Source organism: Corapipo altera, unplaced genomic scaffold (assembly GCF_003945725.1).
Source record: "Corapipo altera isolate COAL_440 unplaced genomic scaffold, ASM394572v1 1b, whole genome shotgun sequence".
Lineage (NCBI taxonomy): Eukaryota > Metazoa > Chordata > Aves > Passeriformes > Pipridae > Corapipo > Corapipo altera.
The window spans coordinates 1,373,743-1,390,754 of record NW_020884881.1 but is presented as its reverse complement, the minus strand read 5'-3'; the positions used below and the strand labels follow the sequence as shown (position 1 = coordinate 1,390,754).

At 37.6% G+C, this 17,012-nt stretch overlaps 1 protein-coding gene and 1 long non-coding RNA gene across 3 annotated transcripts; one reads left to right on the top strand and one right to left on the bottom strand.

Annotated features, from left to right (window-relative positions):
* Nucleotides 1-1,364: 1,364 nt before the first annotated feature.
* On the bottom strand, nucleotides 1,365-8,066 carry LOC113945500 (hyaluronidase PH-20-like). 2 transcript variants are annotated; one of them, XM_027639740.1, is made up of 4 exons: nucleotides 7,066-8,066; nucleotides 5,490-5,579; nucleotides 3,262-3,700; nucleotides 1,365-1,583 (listed from the first exon to the last, which is right to left on the bottom strand). In XM_027639740.1, exons 1-4 carry the CDS (start codon nucleotides 8,032-8,034, stop codon nucleotides 1,570-1,572), a joined length of 1,512 nt encoding a protein of 503 aa, XP_027495541.1. In that variant the 5' UTR covers nucleotides 8,035-8,066; the 3' UTR covers nucleotides 1,365-1,569. The 2 variants fall into 2 exon arrangements, with proteins under 2 accessions (XP_027495541.1, XP_027495540.1); XM_027639739.1 differs by lacking the exon at nucleotides 1,365-1,583 and having other exon boundaries at nucleotides 2,302-3,700.
* A 119-nt stretch (nucleotides 8,067-8,185) lies between these two features.
* On the top strand, nucleotides 8,186-16,438 carry LOC113945503. Its single transcript, XR_003527115.1, has 3 exons — nucleotides 8,186-8,288; nucleotides 14,427-14,581; nucleotides 15,835-16,438. It is a non-coding gene; the product is annotated as an uncharacterized LOC113945503 (long non-coding RNA).
* The last annotated feature ends 574 nt before the right edge of the window (nucleotides 16,439-17,012 follow it).

Below are 17,012 nucleotides of genomic sequence, written 5' to 3'. Positions count from 1 at the left end.
GCAGAGTTTCAGTTAAAATTTTAGCAAAATGTCTAGACATTGAAGGAGGGCATTCCAGGTAGTTAAACTGCTTTCACTTAGACTCTTTCATCAAACCCACTTTAGCATTTCCCTGTCCTTAAATATTTCCAGACTGAGTTCAGCCTAGAACAGAAGTACGAAATAATGAATGGCAATCAAAGTGAACTGTTCCTCTAGTATTTAATCTTTTGAAAAATACAAGAACATAAGAAATTAAAATTATAAGGCTAACTACTGATTACAGGAAATATAGTGAATGGAAGGAAATATTTTTGGAAGGGGGTCCCCTTTAGGAGAATACAAGTTTGGCTTTGAACATAAGATGGTCACCAGCAATGCAAGGCAGAGCACCCCTTTCCTTCTTTTCTGCTTTTACTCCATGGAGACTCATTGACTCCACAGTGACTCTTAATCATAGAATATAGGTAAGACAAATGTAATACAGAGCAAAATAATATATTTGGAAAATGTTGTAATTTAACACATACCAGACCTAAATCCTGAAGTTTGTAAGATTTCAAGCATGAATTGCAGATACATGTAGGTAACCAAAACAATCCTGAATGAACATTTAAAAGGGGGTTGGTAAAGTATGCATCAGAGCACAAGATAGATAGCTACTTATAAATGCATCTTAGGAAGACACAGTTTATTGCAATAGTCTGCTTTCCTCTCACCTTCCTTTTACTTTTCTGGTCCTGACTGCTCTCAAAAAAAAAAAAAAAAAAAAAGAGAGATAGGATCAGATGAATAGGTCTAACATATCAATTATTTTGTTCTGTTATCTTTACAGTGAGCCCTGGGGAAAGGTTGTTAACATTAAGTACTTGGTAGATAAAAACTGTTGAATGGAAAGAGACTGGTCTATCTCCACAGCTTCACTCTCGCTTTTGCAGTTCACTTCCTCTGCGTCCACTAGGTGGTCCTGGGTGCTCTGTTTCAACTCTTCTGTGATTTTAACTTCTCATTCTTTCTTTTCTGGTGATTTCCTGCTTTCTCCATCACAAGTGTTCTGCTTGCTATTATTTGGCTGATAGTGAAAATATTTACGGCAAGACTTGTAGATTTTGCGAACCTGCAAGCGGTCTTAGCACAAAATGCTATAGATCCAGTGTCTTTCAGAGCTCTGGATAGAAGCCTGACCTCAGGAAGCTTTGCCAGACATTTAGCAAAATTGCACAGCCTTTAAACTAGAACTTTGTGTGCCAGCGTAAAATTTTAGGCATTCTGAAAAAAATCAAATTTCATATAAGTCATGAAAGTTTTGCTATTACCAGTCATGTTTCCAGTGAAAAAGCATGTTTTGACAAAGGCGATCAAAACCACCTATATTCTTTTCTGCTGAGCAGTCTGCTACATATATATATATTTATATTTTTGATTCCACTTGAAACATTAATGGCAGAAATAGCTTTGACTCGTGGACTTATCACCATAACTGAGATGAGAAAATTGTCACATCCTCTTGATAACTTGCTGTTCAAAAGCCATAAAACGCTATTTCTCCATGTTAAGTCTAAAGGCTTCATCTATTTTTCTGCACCTCTGTTATGACCAAAAACCTGAAAATTCAAAGAGAATGAATATAATTTTTGTTTTTTGCTGGATTAAGGAATGAACTTTTTATAAACAAGTGGCTACTATGAAATCCTTGTTATTTTCACTAGTGAGGCAGGCTCTATCTGTGGAAGGGGGTGAATTATTTATGCAGATCATGCCTAGCTCAAGAGAGATTTTTTAATCTGTCCATACCAGCAGCCACTTCACTCATCAGAAGTCAAACTGTCTATTAAGCACCTGACATAATAATTTGAAAAGGTTATTTTATCAAATAAACTGCTGTTAATTGCTTCTAAATGCTTAAACTGACTATATGTAAATCATAACCAGATTCCTGATATGATATTGGGAGTACTTTTTTTCTGAGGTATCTCTGCTTCTTTCACACTGCTTTTGGCAATGGGACAGTATTAAGCAAATACTCTCAGTTCTGTCAGCAGACTGGATCAAAAAGGTGGTTCTGAGATTGAGGACCATGGGAAGTGAATAAAGGGAGTCCCACGTCCCCAGAGTCACTCATCTTGCTGCCTCCACTGCTGGGTTTTCCTGAGGAGCAAGTTGGTTTCCACCAAAGAAAATATACTCAGGAAATAATGAAGCATATAGTCCCATGTTCACAGACTTTTGTCCAAATGGCTCATACAGCCCTATCCAATTGCTAGGGATGGCTGGATGGGGAAACTGAGACTGCTGACCAGTGCTGGCAAGGAGTGCAGAAGCAGAGCAGATGAGTTGTCAGCATTGGCCAGGTAAAACAACTGGAAGCTAAGGAAGGGACATCTGAAATAAGGGGGAGAGTTTGTGAGAAGAAAGGATAAACCATTACAGCTCAAACTTTAACTAATGAAGCTGTAATATTTGAAGTCAACAATTACATTAAAGTTAGAACCTTTTGAAGAATTAGAAATATATTTAATTACAAGAAAAACCACAGTGTCCCTATAGATATTGTGAAAAGTGGAGAAATATTACATAAGATAAATTTTATGCTACAAAGTCCCACAGATCTAAAGTTAAACCAAATATTTTTAAGAGCTAATTCCATTCATATGGAATGAAATTAATTCTTGCATAGAACATCAAACCTGATGAATTATTTTATGTATTATATATTTAACTGTCTTGACTGGAAGTACACAAAACAGCAGTCACAATTTTTTTTTTAAATATAACAGTAAAAAATGTAAACTGTAAAAAATGTTTTGTATTCTGGATTATCCTCTCATATAGTATAGTCAGTATAACAGACCAGTATGTCTTTGGCACAAATAGTAGTTTATAGAACTAAACTGAAGAAATACATTCAAGCTGAAGTGTCATCTATGAATTATGAAAAGTTACCTGATACAGATAAGACCATAAGCCTTTAGGAAAATGCTTGTTTGTTTGTTTTGTAAATAAAACCTTTAGAATTTCAAACATAGCCGGGGAAAAGAATATTCTCACTTTCATGGGCCATTTGTATTAAGGTTCTCAAAAGTACAATTAAGCAAAACAGATTAAACATCTTTATCTTATAGGATGAAGAGCTACTGAAAGTACGAGTATCATTTGCTTCTAAGTCATATCTACTGGCAGCTGTGACAGTGTTATATTCTGCAGTTGTTATATTAAGTGTATTATTTCCAAAGGTAGATTGGAAATCTTCTATTTCAGGATGTGTAGATAATGTCACCTTACTCTCAGAGGGAAATGAAAATGCAGTTCTGTTAGACAGGATCTTTTCTTCAGAGGCTTCTATGTTAGAAAAGGAATTTGGGGATATCTGAATGCAAGTATCTTCTGAAATGCAAGCATGGAGGTAATGGATGTCATTTATATCAGCTCTAGGTTCACAGCTGTGCCCTGCATAACAGTGGCAATCAAATTTTTCTATCAATGTTTGCAGATCCTGAAATGATGGTTGCCCTTGCAGAGTGTATTTCCCATCCTTTGTCATTTGAATTACAATATTCTCAGGGTTCAAGTGAAGATAGTCACTGGAATTCCATTTTTTCCGTGCACAAGCACCAGAGTCTTGGCATAACACTTGGCTACAGATTCTGGCTGCCATTGTGACGTTGATGAGGTATGGGGTCAAAGTCCTTCTGAGGTAGTTGTCCAGAATTCTACAGGTATTCTGTGAAAAGAGCATCATACCTGTAGTTTAGTATGGAAACCATTAAAATGCTATCATTCCAATAACAGTACCACAGTGTATATCTATAATTGTTTCTCCTGAGGTTTTGATAATAGCTATAACTGGTTGTTGGAAACAAGTTTATCTGAGAAGCTATTATAAAATTCAAGGATCGCAGCAAATTTATGTTGTGTAGTTGCTGGAGATGTTACCAAAAGCAGACAACTTTAAGCTTTCATTTTACCTCTATATTTCATGTAGTTTTTTGAATCAGATGCATTTAAAGAAGTTTCATGAAGGATTGAAGTTCCCTTTAATGTCTTGAATAGTTCAAAGAGATCCAGTGAAAAAAACCTCACTTCTTCAGCCTGAACAAATATTTTTTCTCTCAAGTCATCTCTGTGAGACTCTTCAGCTTTCCCCTGGCCTGAATAGCTAGGCTGCATGGTAGGGAGCTTTCATGGCATTTTGGAATTGAAAGAATTTTGGTTGGATGATCAAACTGGAAATATACCGAGAGAATACTAAGAGATCATTCTAACTGATCATGAAATTGGCATATATTCTGTGTATGCTTAGCACAGTTTAATAACGAGAGGTTTGGGGAACTCTTTCCTTGTTTCTGACACTGTGCCTCCTTAGAGTGTTTGCCCAATGCCACATATAGATTCAGATAATGTCTATATCCATGGAGATAGCTGAGGTATATGTAGGTTTTTTTGTTTTTCTTTTAGGTATATATAAAAACACAAGAAATTTTGGTTGATGCAGAAGTACAATAATATTTCATTTCTGAAGGACTAGTTAATGTGAAAGCTGTAAAAAAACAGGTGCAATTAGTGCACAAATGCATAGTCTGACTGGGCTGTGGAAAGTTCATTTTACAGGAATCTCAAAATTCAGGTAATAAAACTTGCTGCTCATCTATGTTCTAATATTGGGATAATGGGCAAAAAAGTTCTAGGTGCAACCTGATATCCTTTCTCAGGGGCAGGCACATACAAAAAAGTCAAAGTGGAATGCCTTGGTGAATAAGACTCTTACAGAGCTGTGGAGGTTTATTTGCCCATGCTTTCTGTAACAGGAGGTGTGGCAAGGCTGAAGAGTTTCAGTTCTTCGAACGCAAAGGACTTCACTAGAGTCTTCCTAGTTCATTATATCTAACTTGCCTGGTTATGAATGAACTAGCTAGAAAGATTTTTTGAAATATCCTGGTAATAGTGTTTCTCAAACTATGTATTTCCCCTTCCTAAAATAACCTAGAGGTTTTTTCCTCTTCTGACTCAGATCTTTCATACAATTAAATGAAGTAGTACTTAACAACACACAGAACAGGCTAGGGATGAAATTTTACAGATTGACTACTCCTAGCACTCTAAATGTTATTACCAAGTGCATTCAAAAAGCAGAAGGGTCTTCTAAAAATTGTTCTGGGGCAAAACCAAGTAATTTTTTCTTTATCTCGTGACTGGAATGTAAAGAAGATATAGCAATTCTTTACTTACATTAATTAAACAAGTGATAACTTGCCTACAGTTATCATGATAGTTTGTGCACTTACTCAGGGCCATCAGCACTGATACTTTAAAAGACTGAACTCTTGTTCTGTGAAGTCAATGATGATCTTCATAAGCCTCAGATGTGCTTGGGTTTTGACTATAGAAAACTGCTGGCAATATGGAATCATCATTTTAAAAGTAGAAAATATGATGTAAGTAATCAAAATGCTTTATATCCTCTCCACTTTATTGCTTCTTAAAATTTTCATGTAATAATTGATCTGGCATACCTTATTTTGTGTTAAATTCATATCACCCCAGATCACAATTCCAGAAGCACCCAGTGCAGCAGATTCTCCAATGGTATTTACCAGGTCATCCTGAGGGAAAATGTACAAAGAATCATACTAATGTAGAAATTGCATATCCAAAATAACTATTTTGAAGACAGCAAGAAATTATACCTGGTGCAAATGTTTTACTCTCAACTGCACAATTTTATTCTGGGATTGAATTGCACAGGTGATGCCAGAAAATGTTGCCAACTATATCCAATTTATATATGTCATCTGTTAGAAAAACAAGGCTGTAAAACTGAGCCAGTGGTTAGGCATATGACATACACTCCTCCAACCATTCTAAGGTTTATTTTGCTGCATTGCTTCCTTACTGCTCAGAGTTGGTAGCAACAGGTTTCAGTAATGTTGTGGAAAGAAGATGTGGAAAGCACAGCTTTTATTTTGCTTTTTTTTTTAACTTAATTCCGGTTACCAAAAAGTGCTAAAACAGAAAGAGCTTTCACCAGCAAGAATCTCTCTTCTCCAGAGAATGGCTCTGGCCTTTTACAGATATTGATTGGGGAAATTTGTTTCTGTTCATTTCTCCTTTTAGAGTAGCTATTAACACAGTCTTAGCAAAATGTTGAAGCCTATCTGGATGGTAGAGGACTATGGTAATGAAAAGAATAATATAAAAACAACTTACTATGGGGGGGACAACACTAGAAAAGGATTAATGCAAAGATTATAGGAATTAAATTATTATATAATTAAATTATAATTAAATAATTAATTAAATTATAATTAAATTATTAAGTAGGATCCCAGCAGGGCCTCTGACATTACCCCTTGTTCCCTGATAGTATACACAGCCTGGGGGGAATCCCTGCTGATGTTCTATTGAGAACATGAAACGACACCAGCTACAATCCCATCAGCAGGACCACAGCCTTTAACTTCCCCTTCCTCATGTCCTGGAACACCAGGAAGAGATTCCCTAGATCGATGGTATCTCTGATGGGGTGGGTGTCTATAAAAATGTGAAGGGAAAAGTATAACCAGAACTGCAATAAGATGATTGGATCTTAATCAGAGCCTAACCTTAACTAACCCCTGGGATGCTGAAATACCGTTTAAAAAGCTACCCAAGTACAACTAAGGACAGAATTTTCTAACTAGCTTTTAACACTTTTTAGGGAAAGAAAGACTCCATTTTATTGTATTTTTTTTCTTATAACCTAAAATGCAGGCATTAGATCAGCCCAGTTTTAATAATTCTCTTTGAAGAGGTTACCCATATTTCTTTCCTCTGAATTAATGTACTAAATATGCTTTCTAGCTTTGTAATATTTTGTTACATGTGAGGACAACTCAGAGAATAAAACACTATTTGATAAATATAATGAGACAGGTTTGAAAATAGACCTCAGTGTTCTGATTGATCAAATTTCTTTGATGGATGAATTTAATTTTTTATATAAAGTTGCACACCTTTTTCTGATACAAGTTAGCATATTTGCTAAATAAGTGTCACCTGGTAATTTCTTTCCACATAAATTTGAAATATTTAGGGTCTAGCTTCACTCACCTCAGAGAGATATTCCTCATAGACATCTGTGAATACTGGACGTGTATATACAAAAACTGGAAGGGGATGAGTAGAATTAGAGACATAGGAAGTTCTAATGGCTTCTTGAACTCTGTTGCGAACAAAGAGTTGGGCGTTTCTGGAGGACCTTAAAGCTGTCTCTAGATAGACAGATGGATAAAGTGCTGTACTTTTCTTCCATAACCAATTAAGCTCATTATTTCTTTCTATTTCAATATCTAAACAGGCTCCTGTGTAATTATGTGGGTTTTGTTTGTAATCATAGTTATAACAGTCTGGATAAAGGTAATATCCCCACAGACGATTTGGCTTCATTTCTATGCCCAGCTTCAAAGTTTCCAACATGAATGATTTTGCTGCAACTTCAAATTCCATTTTAGCTATAGTTCTGGCTTCAGCCTCAGATAGACTGAGGTCTCTCTGCTGAACCAGTTCAATGGATTCCTGTCTATAAATGTCTTTTGATCCCCAGTTCCTTATCCACACGGGTCTCCAGTTTTCCCAGTCAATGACAGCCAATCCAAGCTGTTCGTCTGAAGGAATGTAGAACTGGATGTCCTCTTTGGCTTTTCTTAAATGATTCTCCATTAGTGAGAGTTGAGGAAGTCCTCCATTGAATGCCTCTCCTGTGACTTCATTTTTGTAAGGGTAGTAGCCAAGCCTGTCTGGATAGAAGAGTGTGATGTTTTGCCCGATGGATGTCTTCAGTGTACTTCCAATGAGAGGAAAAATATTCATGTCCAGCTGCACTCCAGTCCTTTCAGTACAAAGTTCTGTAGGAGCATTCCAGATAGAAAGAAAAGGTGAATTAGGAACAAGTGGACGAGCTCTTATGGTCAGAGATGAGCAGCAAGAAACTAGAAGAGTGGTGAACACCACACCTGATACTACAGGATGCGTACGGGTAACACAGATGCCAAAGCTTTGTATTTGTCTTAGAGTTTCCATTGTAGCATGTGCAGTGACATTAGGTTCTTGTGATTAGACAAAAATTAAATGCTCTCTGGGTGTTCAGAAGGTTGGTAGTCTGTCAAAAGCCTTACCGTACAGTATATTTCTTCAGATTAATACCTATTAAGCAATATTCTTTAGATATAAAATAGGGGTGTCCTTTTTACAGTGCTCTCTGTCATTTCAGGCTGCAGGAAGCTTCTCAACAATTTCTGAGACCTAATGCAGAAAAGGGGGCAAATGTAAATAAAGTAAGAAATTATAAATATTTCATTTCTAACCATGAAAGAAATACCATTTGTGATTTTGAATATATTGTAACGTTTGAATATAATTCCCTTTTGAAGGAAAAGAACAATGTACAATCATACACATATAAACTGTATATATATAAAACTGTAGATATAAAACTGACAGTGGAATACTATTCAGTGACTCGCATCAGAGTGAGTGTGCTTGGAAGTAGTCCTGATTGTGCCAATTACTGATATCTGTAGACATGAGCAGTTTCACAACGGCTTCTCTTAATCAGCAATAATGTATATGTAGTATTTCTCACCTACCTCAAAATAAAATTCTAGCTCTTAAATTTGTTCATTTTACAGAGCGCTTAAGGAAAGATATAAGATAACACAAAATTGAAACCTGGACTGTTTTACACTTGCTAAAAACAAATCCATGTATACTCATTTAAATCAGTGAGGTAACTGAAATATTTTAGGCACTCTATCTTCTGTCCAGAGCTCTTTTAAACAGGCTCAAAAACCTATGGTAAGTCTTGGTATATAGTCGTCTGTGTGTTCAGGCCATTTGAGATGTACAGGTTAAGTGACCCCGAGTCAAAGTCTGCCCAGTTCATTAGGAAAACTGAGGCTGTCAGTACACCCACAGTGAGCAGTCACATTTAATTTAATTCAGAAAGATATTATTGGTGGTAGCCATGGTACAGTCATCAACTTTTACATAGTAGCCCAGAAGCTAAAGCATTCCTCTGTGCAGTAACTGCTGCCTTTTGATTTTGAAATTGGTCAAACCTGAATCTGTCACTTTCTGTAGAGGCCTCATGATGAGGCTGTAAAGTATGTAGGGATTATGTGAGTGTGCGTGAAAATATAGGAGTCACCATGAAGAGGGCCCCAGGGTGGCTGACGGTGCAAAATCTCTGAGGACAAATTAAAAGCAAAGCAAAGAAGATTTCGGTCTGTATTTATTGAATTCAGCTAGAAGCAGAAACTGCAAACCTTGATATAAAAGCAGTGAGTGGACTGAAATCTAAAAATTCCTACAGATATTTTATCATTCCACAGCTGCTGATGTGATAACTAAAGAAATCCTGCCAAGAAGCAGTTTCATAAGCTAGACTTAGATCACAGATCCGATCACCAGGAAAGAAGGTATGGCTCTGTTCATTTAAATTGCTCCAAGAGCAATACCTCATTTGCATAGGATCAGCTTGACGAGACTTGTAGAAAACAGGGCTGCATGTACTATTCAGAGGTGACAGCAGAAGACATACATCTTTCCTTTGAGCTAACCAATTTTGTCTCTCTCAGCCTCTCCTCCTATGACAAATACTATAATCCTTTATTCATCTGTGTAGCAATTTGCTGGACTTGTTCCAGTATGCCCATTGTTTTATTGTACTGAGAAGCCCAGGGGTGCACATAACACTGCAGGTGTGGCATTACCAGTTCTAAATAGTTGGGAATAAACACATTACTACATTACTTGACCTGTTGGTGGCAGATACTCTTATTAATGTCATCCAGGAGGCTCTTGGTCTTCATTGCTGCAAAGATGCATTGCTCACCCTCTAAATGGCAGCATGATTCTCTGATATATCAACCATTCCTCCCAAGTTTGGATTGTTTGTAAAATTGCCAAGGGAGCACTCTGCCCCATTGTTCAGCTAATTAATCAAGACCTTAAATAGTATTGGAGCCAGTATGAACCCTTAGTGTACATTACAGGGAACAGGCTTCCAGCTGGACTTGGATGGGCCTCCAGCTGGACTTCCTAGCACTGATCACAACCCTTTGAGCCTGACAGTTCAGCCAGTTTTCAGTTTCACTGTCCATTTATGTAATTTGTACTAAATCAGTAAGAATGTTACAGGAGACAGACTGTAAGTTGAAAGACTTGCCAAAATCAAGATCAATAAGTTCTCTCTTGTGCTGTCTGCCAGTGCTCTCCCCTTGTCCTCTCTTTGTAGGAGGCTGTCAGGTTTGGCAGACATAATCTCCTCTTTGTTAATACATGCTGACTACTTCCAATCACATTCTTGTCCCTAACATCTGTAGATGTTTTCCAGAATTATTTGCTCTCTCAGCCTCCCAGGGATTGAGGTGAGGCTGGTCTGATCAGCCTATATTTCCTTGGACCTCCTTTTTTAACCTTTTTTAAGACATTTACTTTCTTTAAGTCCTTGGAACCTCCCCCAATCACTGTGATCTTTCCAAGATTATCAAGAGTGACCTTACAATGACATCAGCAGCTTCTTCAGCACTTATAGCTCCTTGTGGGCACATACTGTTGTGTCCCATAGACTTGTATGTCCAGTTTGTTTAAATGTTCCCTAACCTGGGCCTCCTAAATGGAAGGTACATCTTCCTTCCTCCCATGTAAGTCTTTCCCATGGGTCTAGATTCCTAAAGGCCAGTCTTTCCACTAAAGATTGAGATGGAAAAGCCATTGAGTACCTCTGCCTCTTCCTTGTCCTTTGCACTGGATCTCCTGCCTGCCCCATTCAGCACTAGGCTGCTGTTTTCCCTTGTCTAAAGCTGTTCATAGACCTGTAGAAGCCCTTTATGTTGCCCTTCACATATCTTGCCAGAATCAACTCCAGATTGGCTTTGGCTTTCTTAACCCCAACCCAGCACCTGAAGCAGTGTCTCTTGTTCACTTGACCCTTTTTCCACCTCATGTGTGCTTCCTTTTTGTGGTAAAGTTTTGTCAGGAGCTCCTCCTGCCATTGTTTGATTTCCTCTATGTGGAGATTTTTGAGCTTGGAAAAGCTGACTCTTGAAAATCAATCAGATCCTGGACACTTCTCTCCAGGGCTGTCTCCCATGGAATTCTTCCAAGCTGATGCCTCAAGATGCCAAAGTGCACTTTCCTGAAGGAGTGGTTATGATCTTGCCATTTGCCTTGTTCCCTCTTTTCAAGATCCTGAACTCTATCTCATAGTCACTACAGCCATGACTGTCCCCAGCCTTCACCTTCCCTGTTTGTAAATGTGAGGTCCAACAGAGTATCTCCCCTTGCTGGCTCCTGCATTATCCCACGTGAAATTTCCTGAGATGGTACAGACTGAGACTTCGAGGACTTAAAGAATTCCACACAATAATTCTGAAGAAATATATTTTACATTTATGCAAATACAACTTATTCAAATGAAATAAAATTATCATACATAAACAGCTTATACAAACTGACATTTGCCGGGACAATGATCCTTTATGAAATTGGTTTTGTCATTACAAAGTGGGATCACCTCAGAGAGGAGCTGTAGGAGTAGTTCAGCTTTTACCGTGCCTCTGGCTTTGATTATAAAAGACTTTTTGCCCCCGTTGACATCAGAAAACTACAGGACCAGGACACAAATTGTATTATTAATTCCTGTAAGTTTTTTTTTTTTTTAGTAAGTGGATTTCAGTAAAAGACTGATTTGGTGTAAAGGAAAAGGGGAAAGCATTGTTTTAAATACTATATTTACTAGTTTAAATAAATTCATTTATTATTGGCTAATCTTGCAAAGTTTGATTTAACTGATTGCTGGGAAATGGTTTTCCTCCAAATCTTGCTCTAATGTGCTCTACTGGGTATGAGTTAATAGGTTATTTTATGTGATAGTTTCTGATTAAGAGGATTGCCTTTGACCCAGCCTAATAATGGCAGCTCTGATAAACGTTACTCTCTTCAGCCTCCTTGAATGTCTAAGTGAGCTGAGTCATAAATCTGCCCTTATCTTTGTCAAAAAGTCAATATCTTTAGAAAATATTAACACTAACTGCTCAGGGGCTACCTGACTAGAAGTAGATACTGACGGATCTACATGCCCTTAGTCTATGGAAATAGCTTCTGCTTTAGATTTTCCCAAATCTGGCATTTGTAAAGGTTGAGTGTTAGAGGAAATCATATTAATTTTCTTAGTTTAATTATTCTATCATTTTTCACAGTATAAATGGAACCACAGAAACATACAATTGAAATTCAAGTGTGCTCCTGTGTTTTGGTAACCACAGAATCATAGATCTGGGCCATGCCATGTATCCCTGAAAAAAAAAAGCTTCACTTGACCAAAGACAGCTAGAAAATAAAAGGGAGAGGAGTACTATACATCCCCTTGAATGTCACACAAATGGATGTTGTGTGTTCTACCACAACTGGATAGTGTATCTCATCAAAAGTCATTTATTATGCTGTTGGGCTGTTCAAAAAGTTTCAGTTCAAAAGGTGCCAGTAAACATTACAGGAATCCAGCTTTGAGTTTTTTATGAAAATTAGACATGAAAGTCCACGTTTAGCCTTGAAATAATTAGACATTGCTTAGTCAAGTCAGATCTGCTAACCTTAAACTTAAGCCAGTAAGCACAACCAGTATCTGACATTCTTGTGTTAATAGTCTTAATTACACCTACCAAATTTCAAGCAAAAGTACATAAAATCTTGCACTTTGCCTGTTTTAACTTGAACATATGAAAGCAAAGGTTCATATGAACATATGAACAATAGCATGTAAGAACACTTCTAAGGCTGAGATCATCAATGTAATTATCACTTTAGGTGATAGTTCTCAAGTGTTTATTAACTGTTTCTTCAAACAATGTGTGTGCTATTATCTGTTAATTAGTGACATAATAACAAAACAATAGTGATGTGAAAATTTGCTGGTCTTTTCCCTGTGTCAAAGAAACTATAGATACAGAAGTCCGCATGTAGAACTGCAGTTTTTGATGGGGCAGAAGAATCTAGGTCTTTCATGTAAGTTCTTAAATCCCTGTGAAGCTGTGATGTAAGATGTGTAGTCAAATATGCAGGTGGGACCAGAATATTGAGGATTTAGTCTCTATTCTTTTGTTTTCATATAAGCACTAGCTATCTTAGTGTAGAAATATCTCCTGACATTACAGACAAAATACAGTACTAGACAGTGTACCTTTATAAGTTCTTGGGACAAATTGCTTTCTCTCTTCGTTTATCTGAAGGTTAGAAAAATGTAAACATGTAAAAAGATGTCTAAAGACTCAACTCCTGCTTCTGTGAAGATATCAGCACTAATTAAGTCCTAAGGAGAAAGACTCCTAAGGAGCAGAGGAACAGACTAAGGATACATCAGATTAAAAGTTAACATATTTAAACTTGGAACCCAAAGTAGAATCCAAAGCTTTTTTTTTAAAAAAAAGAAAAAGGTACCACCAATATTGATACAGCCATAAACTTAGTTTCTCTGTATAGTATCAAAGCAGCACACACTGCTAGGGAAGAGCTGCCTAAGGTCAATATTTGTGTTTTTCATAAATCAGTACAAAATATTTAAGATGACTGATAAATCCCTCCTGCTCTGTCCTTGGGTGCCCCAGGTGGTGCTATTGTGAGATATGACCCCCATTCACTTCCATTCTGTTCCGGAGGGGTCTTTCTTCTGGTTGAAGGGAACAGTATCACTGTAGGAACTTCAAATTAAAACCTCCTGCTATTTCAGAGGTACATGTTCTGGGCTAGTGACTGTGATAAACAGGTGTCAGAGTCATGAAGGAGCCACAGAAGAAAGGGAAGAGTAACATTGTAGTTATATTGCAATCCCCACTTGTATCATTTTGGCATTTCTTAAAGAGAAGGCAATGATTCTCAATTAACCGAAACACGCATGGGTGTTGTGATCATAACATTAACATTTGTGAGGAATAGGAAGCTCCACAGAAAGAACATCCACTTCTGGAGGTATGAACTGTCTGTGCTGCACAGCTGATGGCAGGTTTGACCTGTGAAGGGTGGTCTTTGCATAGTAGGATGTAGCCTCATTGTTACAAATGCATTAAGCTACGCTTGTCTGTAAAGTCAGAATTTGGTAAGCACCAATCTTCACAGTGGTTTTAAAAGTCCACCCTCATTTCAGTCTAATCTTCTCAGTTGGGCTAAGGCAACTGTTAATGAGGCCATGTAATGAATTGTTTAGGTTGAAAACGTCTCAATCAAAATATAAGAGAGAAAGGAGTTTTTTATGACTGAGTAAATGAACCAGTAAAACTGGCTAGTTTAGCCAGCATGTCTGATTTAAGACTGCTTGTCAAACTACACTCCACTCCTGTGGGCTGTTCTTATCATCAAGAACTGCCAAACCATCGCTTTCATCATTGCTTACTCCCATTCTTTATTTCTGAGCACAGGGCAATGAGTGCATGAGGACCTGAAGCCTGAAAAAAACTCCAAACAAATTTCATTGCCAGCATTTCTGTTGTCTGTGGAAGAACTCAAAATGTGCCAATGATGTAGAGGTCAAGAACTGAGGATCCAGGTTGCAGACAGCCCCCCATAAAAATGTGTATGCAAAAGATTTAGTCACACTACTTTTTAATTATTTAAATGAGTTAAATATATGTTTTTAACTTATTTTATTTAAATGAGTTAGAATATATGTTTTTGCTAATATGCCCCAATTATTTTCATAGTCTTATGATGACTACTGTGGTGTTCCATGACTAGTTTCTTGAATTAGGAAAACCTCTATCCTCCTCATTCTCTTTTCTCCTGCAAGTTCTAATTCTCACTTTTCTAAAAATTCTCAATTTTTTAAAAATTCTTGATATCCTAACAGCCTGTTTATTGATGTTGTAATTTGGTTTTTAGCAAGTTAGCCAAATAAACTGTCTAAATACATTTCCAAGAGTATTTGGAAAAATTTCCTTTCCTGTGTTATGTGTAACTAGGTTTGGCAGAACTCAGATTCTGTAATGACAGTTTTCATTGCAGAGGAATTGGGGACAAGATAAAGAATCTGTCACATGTGACTTTGCAAAGTATTCTACCTTACTAAGGTTATTCTGCAAAATGTTCACCATCTTCTGAATCTCTAGTATTTTGTGACAAAACAAGTCCAAACATATTCTCTCTATAGCAAGAAATCATTGCATTAATCATTACATGAATCTAGATAATTAATAAATTATTTACACTGTAGCAAAAGTAGCTGTGCCTTTGGAAAAAGGGAGATTGCTCTCGAGAATGCCTGGGGAAGAGACCAGAATAGGCTTTTGATTAATCATTGAAAGTACTGCAGTATTAAAATTAACACAGCAGTCAGTTCTGTATGTGAAACTGTTTCAGTCACAAAATTATGCCCTCTTTTTTAGAAAAAACAGAATCTTCAAGAAAGACGGTAGTGATGTTCCCTTTCAAAAGTAAGGGAGCAGATACGCTTCTGGGGTAAATTAAACCTGAATGGATTAAATTGTTCCTGGATTTTCAGTAGCCACGCTCCATGGAGTGTGTTGCTAGAGCAACAGGAGGTGGAGGTGGGGGGGAGTCCTCATAGCAAATTATCCTTGGAAATAAATATGTATTATTAACCTCAGTACCAGCTTGTACATTAACATATGTCTTCACAGTTGCAGTTTCAAGTTCTCTTTTGCAATACCTGAATGCTCTCTCTTTTTAATCTTTCTCTCCTGGGACTTTAATTCATTCCATATTCCTTTCTCCCACATGATTATATATAAATAAATACAATCTGAGGAAAATATGATACTACAGTAAAGAAATAAACCTTGCCTCAAGAGTAATTTCTCTTTCCTACAGTGTCTCTTTTCACCTGCTGATTCTTCACAGTCCTCACACAGCCTTTTGTTATTTTGATAAACCTACTAATACCGAGGAGCTGGTCTAATTGCCACCCATCCCTGGAGATAAGTGGGAGAGATGGGAAAGCAGATGTAGAAGTCTCGAAACAAAAGCGAGTACAAAGCTATGCAGAACACCGGTGATTTATGAAGGAGACATTAACATTATCGAGCATTGTTTTGGGAAGCAAGTGTGCAGAGAATTAACAGTTTCAATGGAAAAGAAGAAAGGAGCACAGCTGGGTCTGCCTGAGCAAGCACATTAGCATAACCCTTGGAGAAAGCCTGAGGAAAAGGATTTAGAGGCGGGGTTAAAAGCAGGGTCTCCTGGCTCTGAGCTGAGCAAACAGCGAGTTCTGTTTATTTGGACCAGCCACTGCTTAGGGCAGCAAAGCTAGTGCTGTCCCTATGGACACACAGCTGGGACATCTGACCCCATCACCATGTCTGCTTCTAACTGAAACAACCTGCAAACCCTCACAAACTTTGGCTAACCAGCAAAGCTGAGAAACACAATGATGTCTACTGTTTTTAAGGTTAAAAGACCTTAACACCTGTCATGTTGAGAGAGTGAATTTGCACCACTGGCATGGGAGCTAGAACTTGGACAGCATGTGCCATTCAGGCCTGGCTCTCGCTGCCCATATCCTCACTCCCCTCCTGGGAGGGTTCAGTGGATACTCATTGCCAGCCCACACCTGTGTGGGACTGCCCAGCACGTGCTCCAATGCTTACAAGCAATTCTGACTCAAACCTCTTGCCTCAGATATTTTGAGAATTGTCTTGCTGGCTTGTGGCTTCAAAAGTAGCAATTACACTGCAATGTATCATTTACCAGAGTCGAAAGGCTGAAAACATGCAGGTGTCTTTTCTTTCACCCCGATTAGAAGTATTTGCTAGGGACAAGTAACTTCTTATTAAGCTTTCACAGGCATAAGTGTATTCCAGTAGACTCCTAAAGAAACAAAAATCCCTATTAGCCTACTCTTACCTGTAAAGGAAACATATTCCCACCCACTAAGAAAAATTGCCTAGACTAACAACCTAAATAGTTTGAAACAAGACTTACTTAAAGCAAGATTGTTTTAACAATTTTATCTGGAGAGATAGGTCTTACTCAATACTTCTGACAGCTAC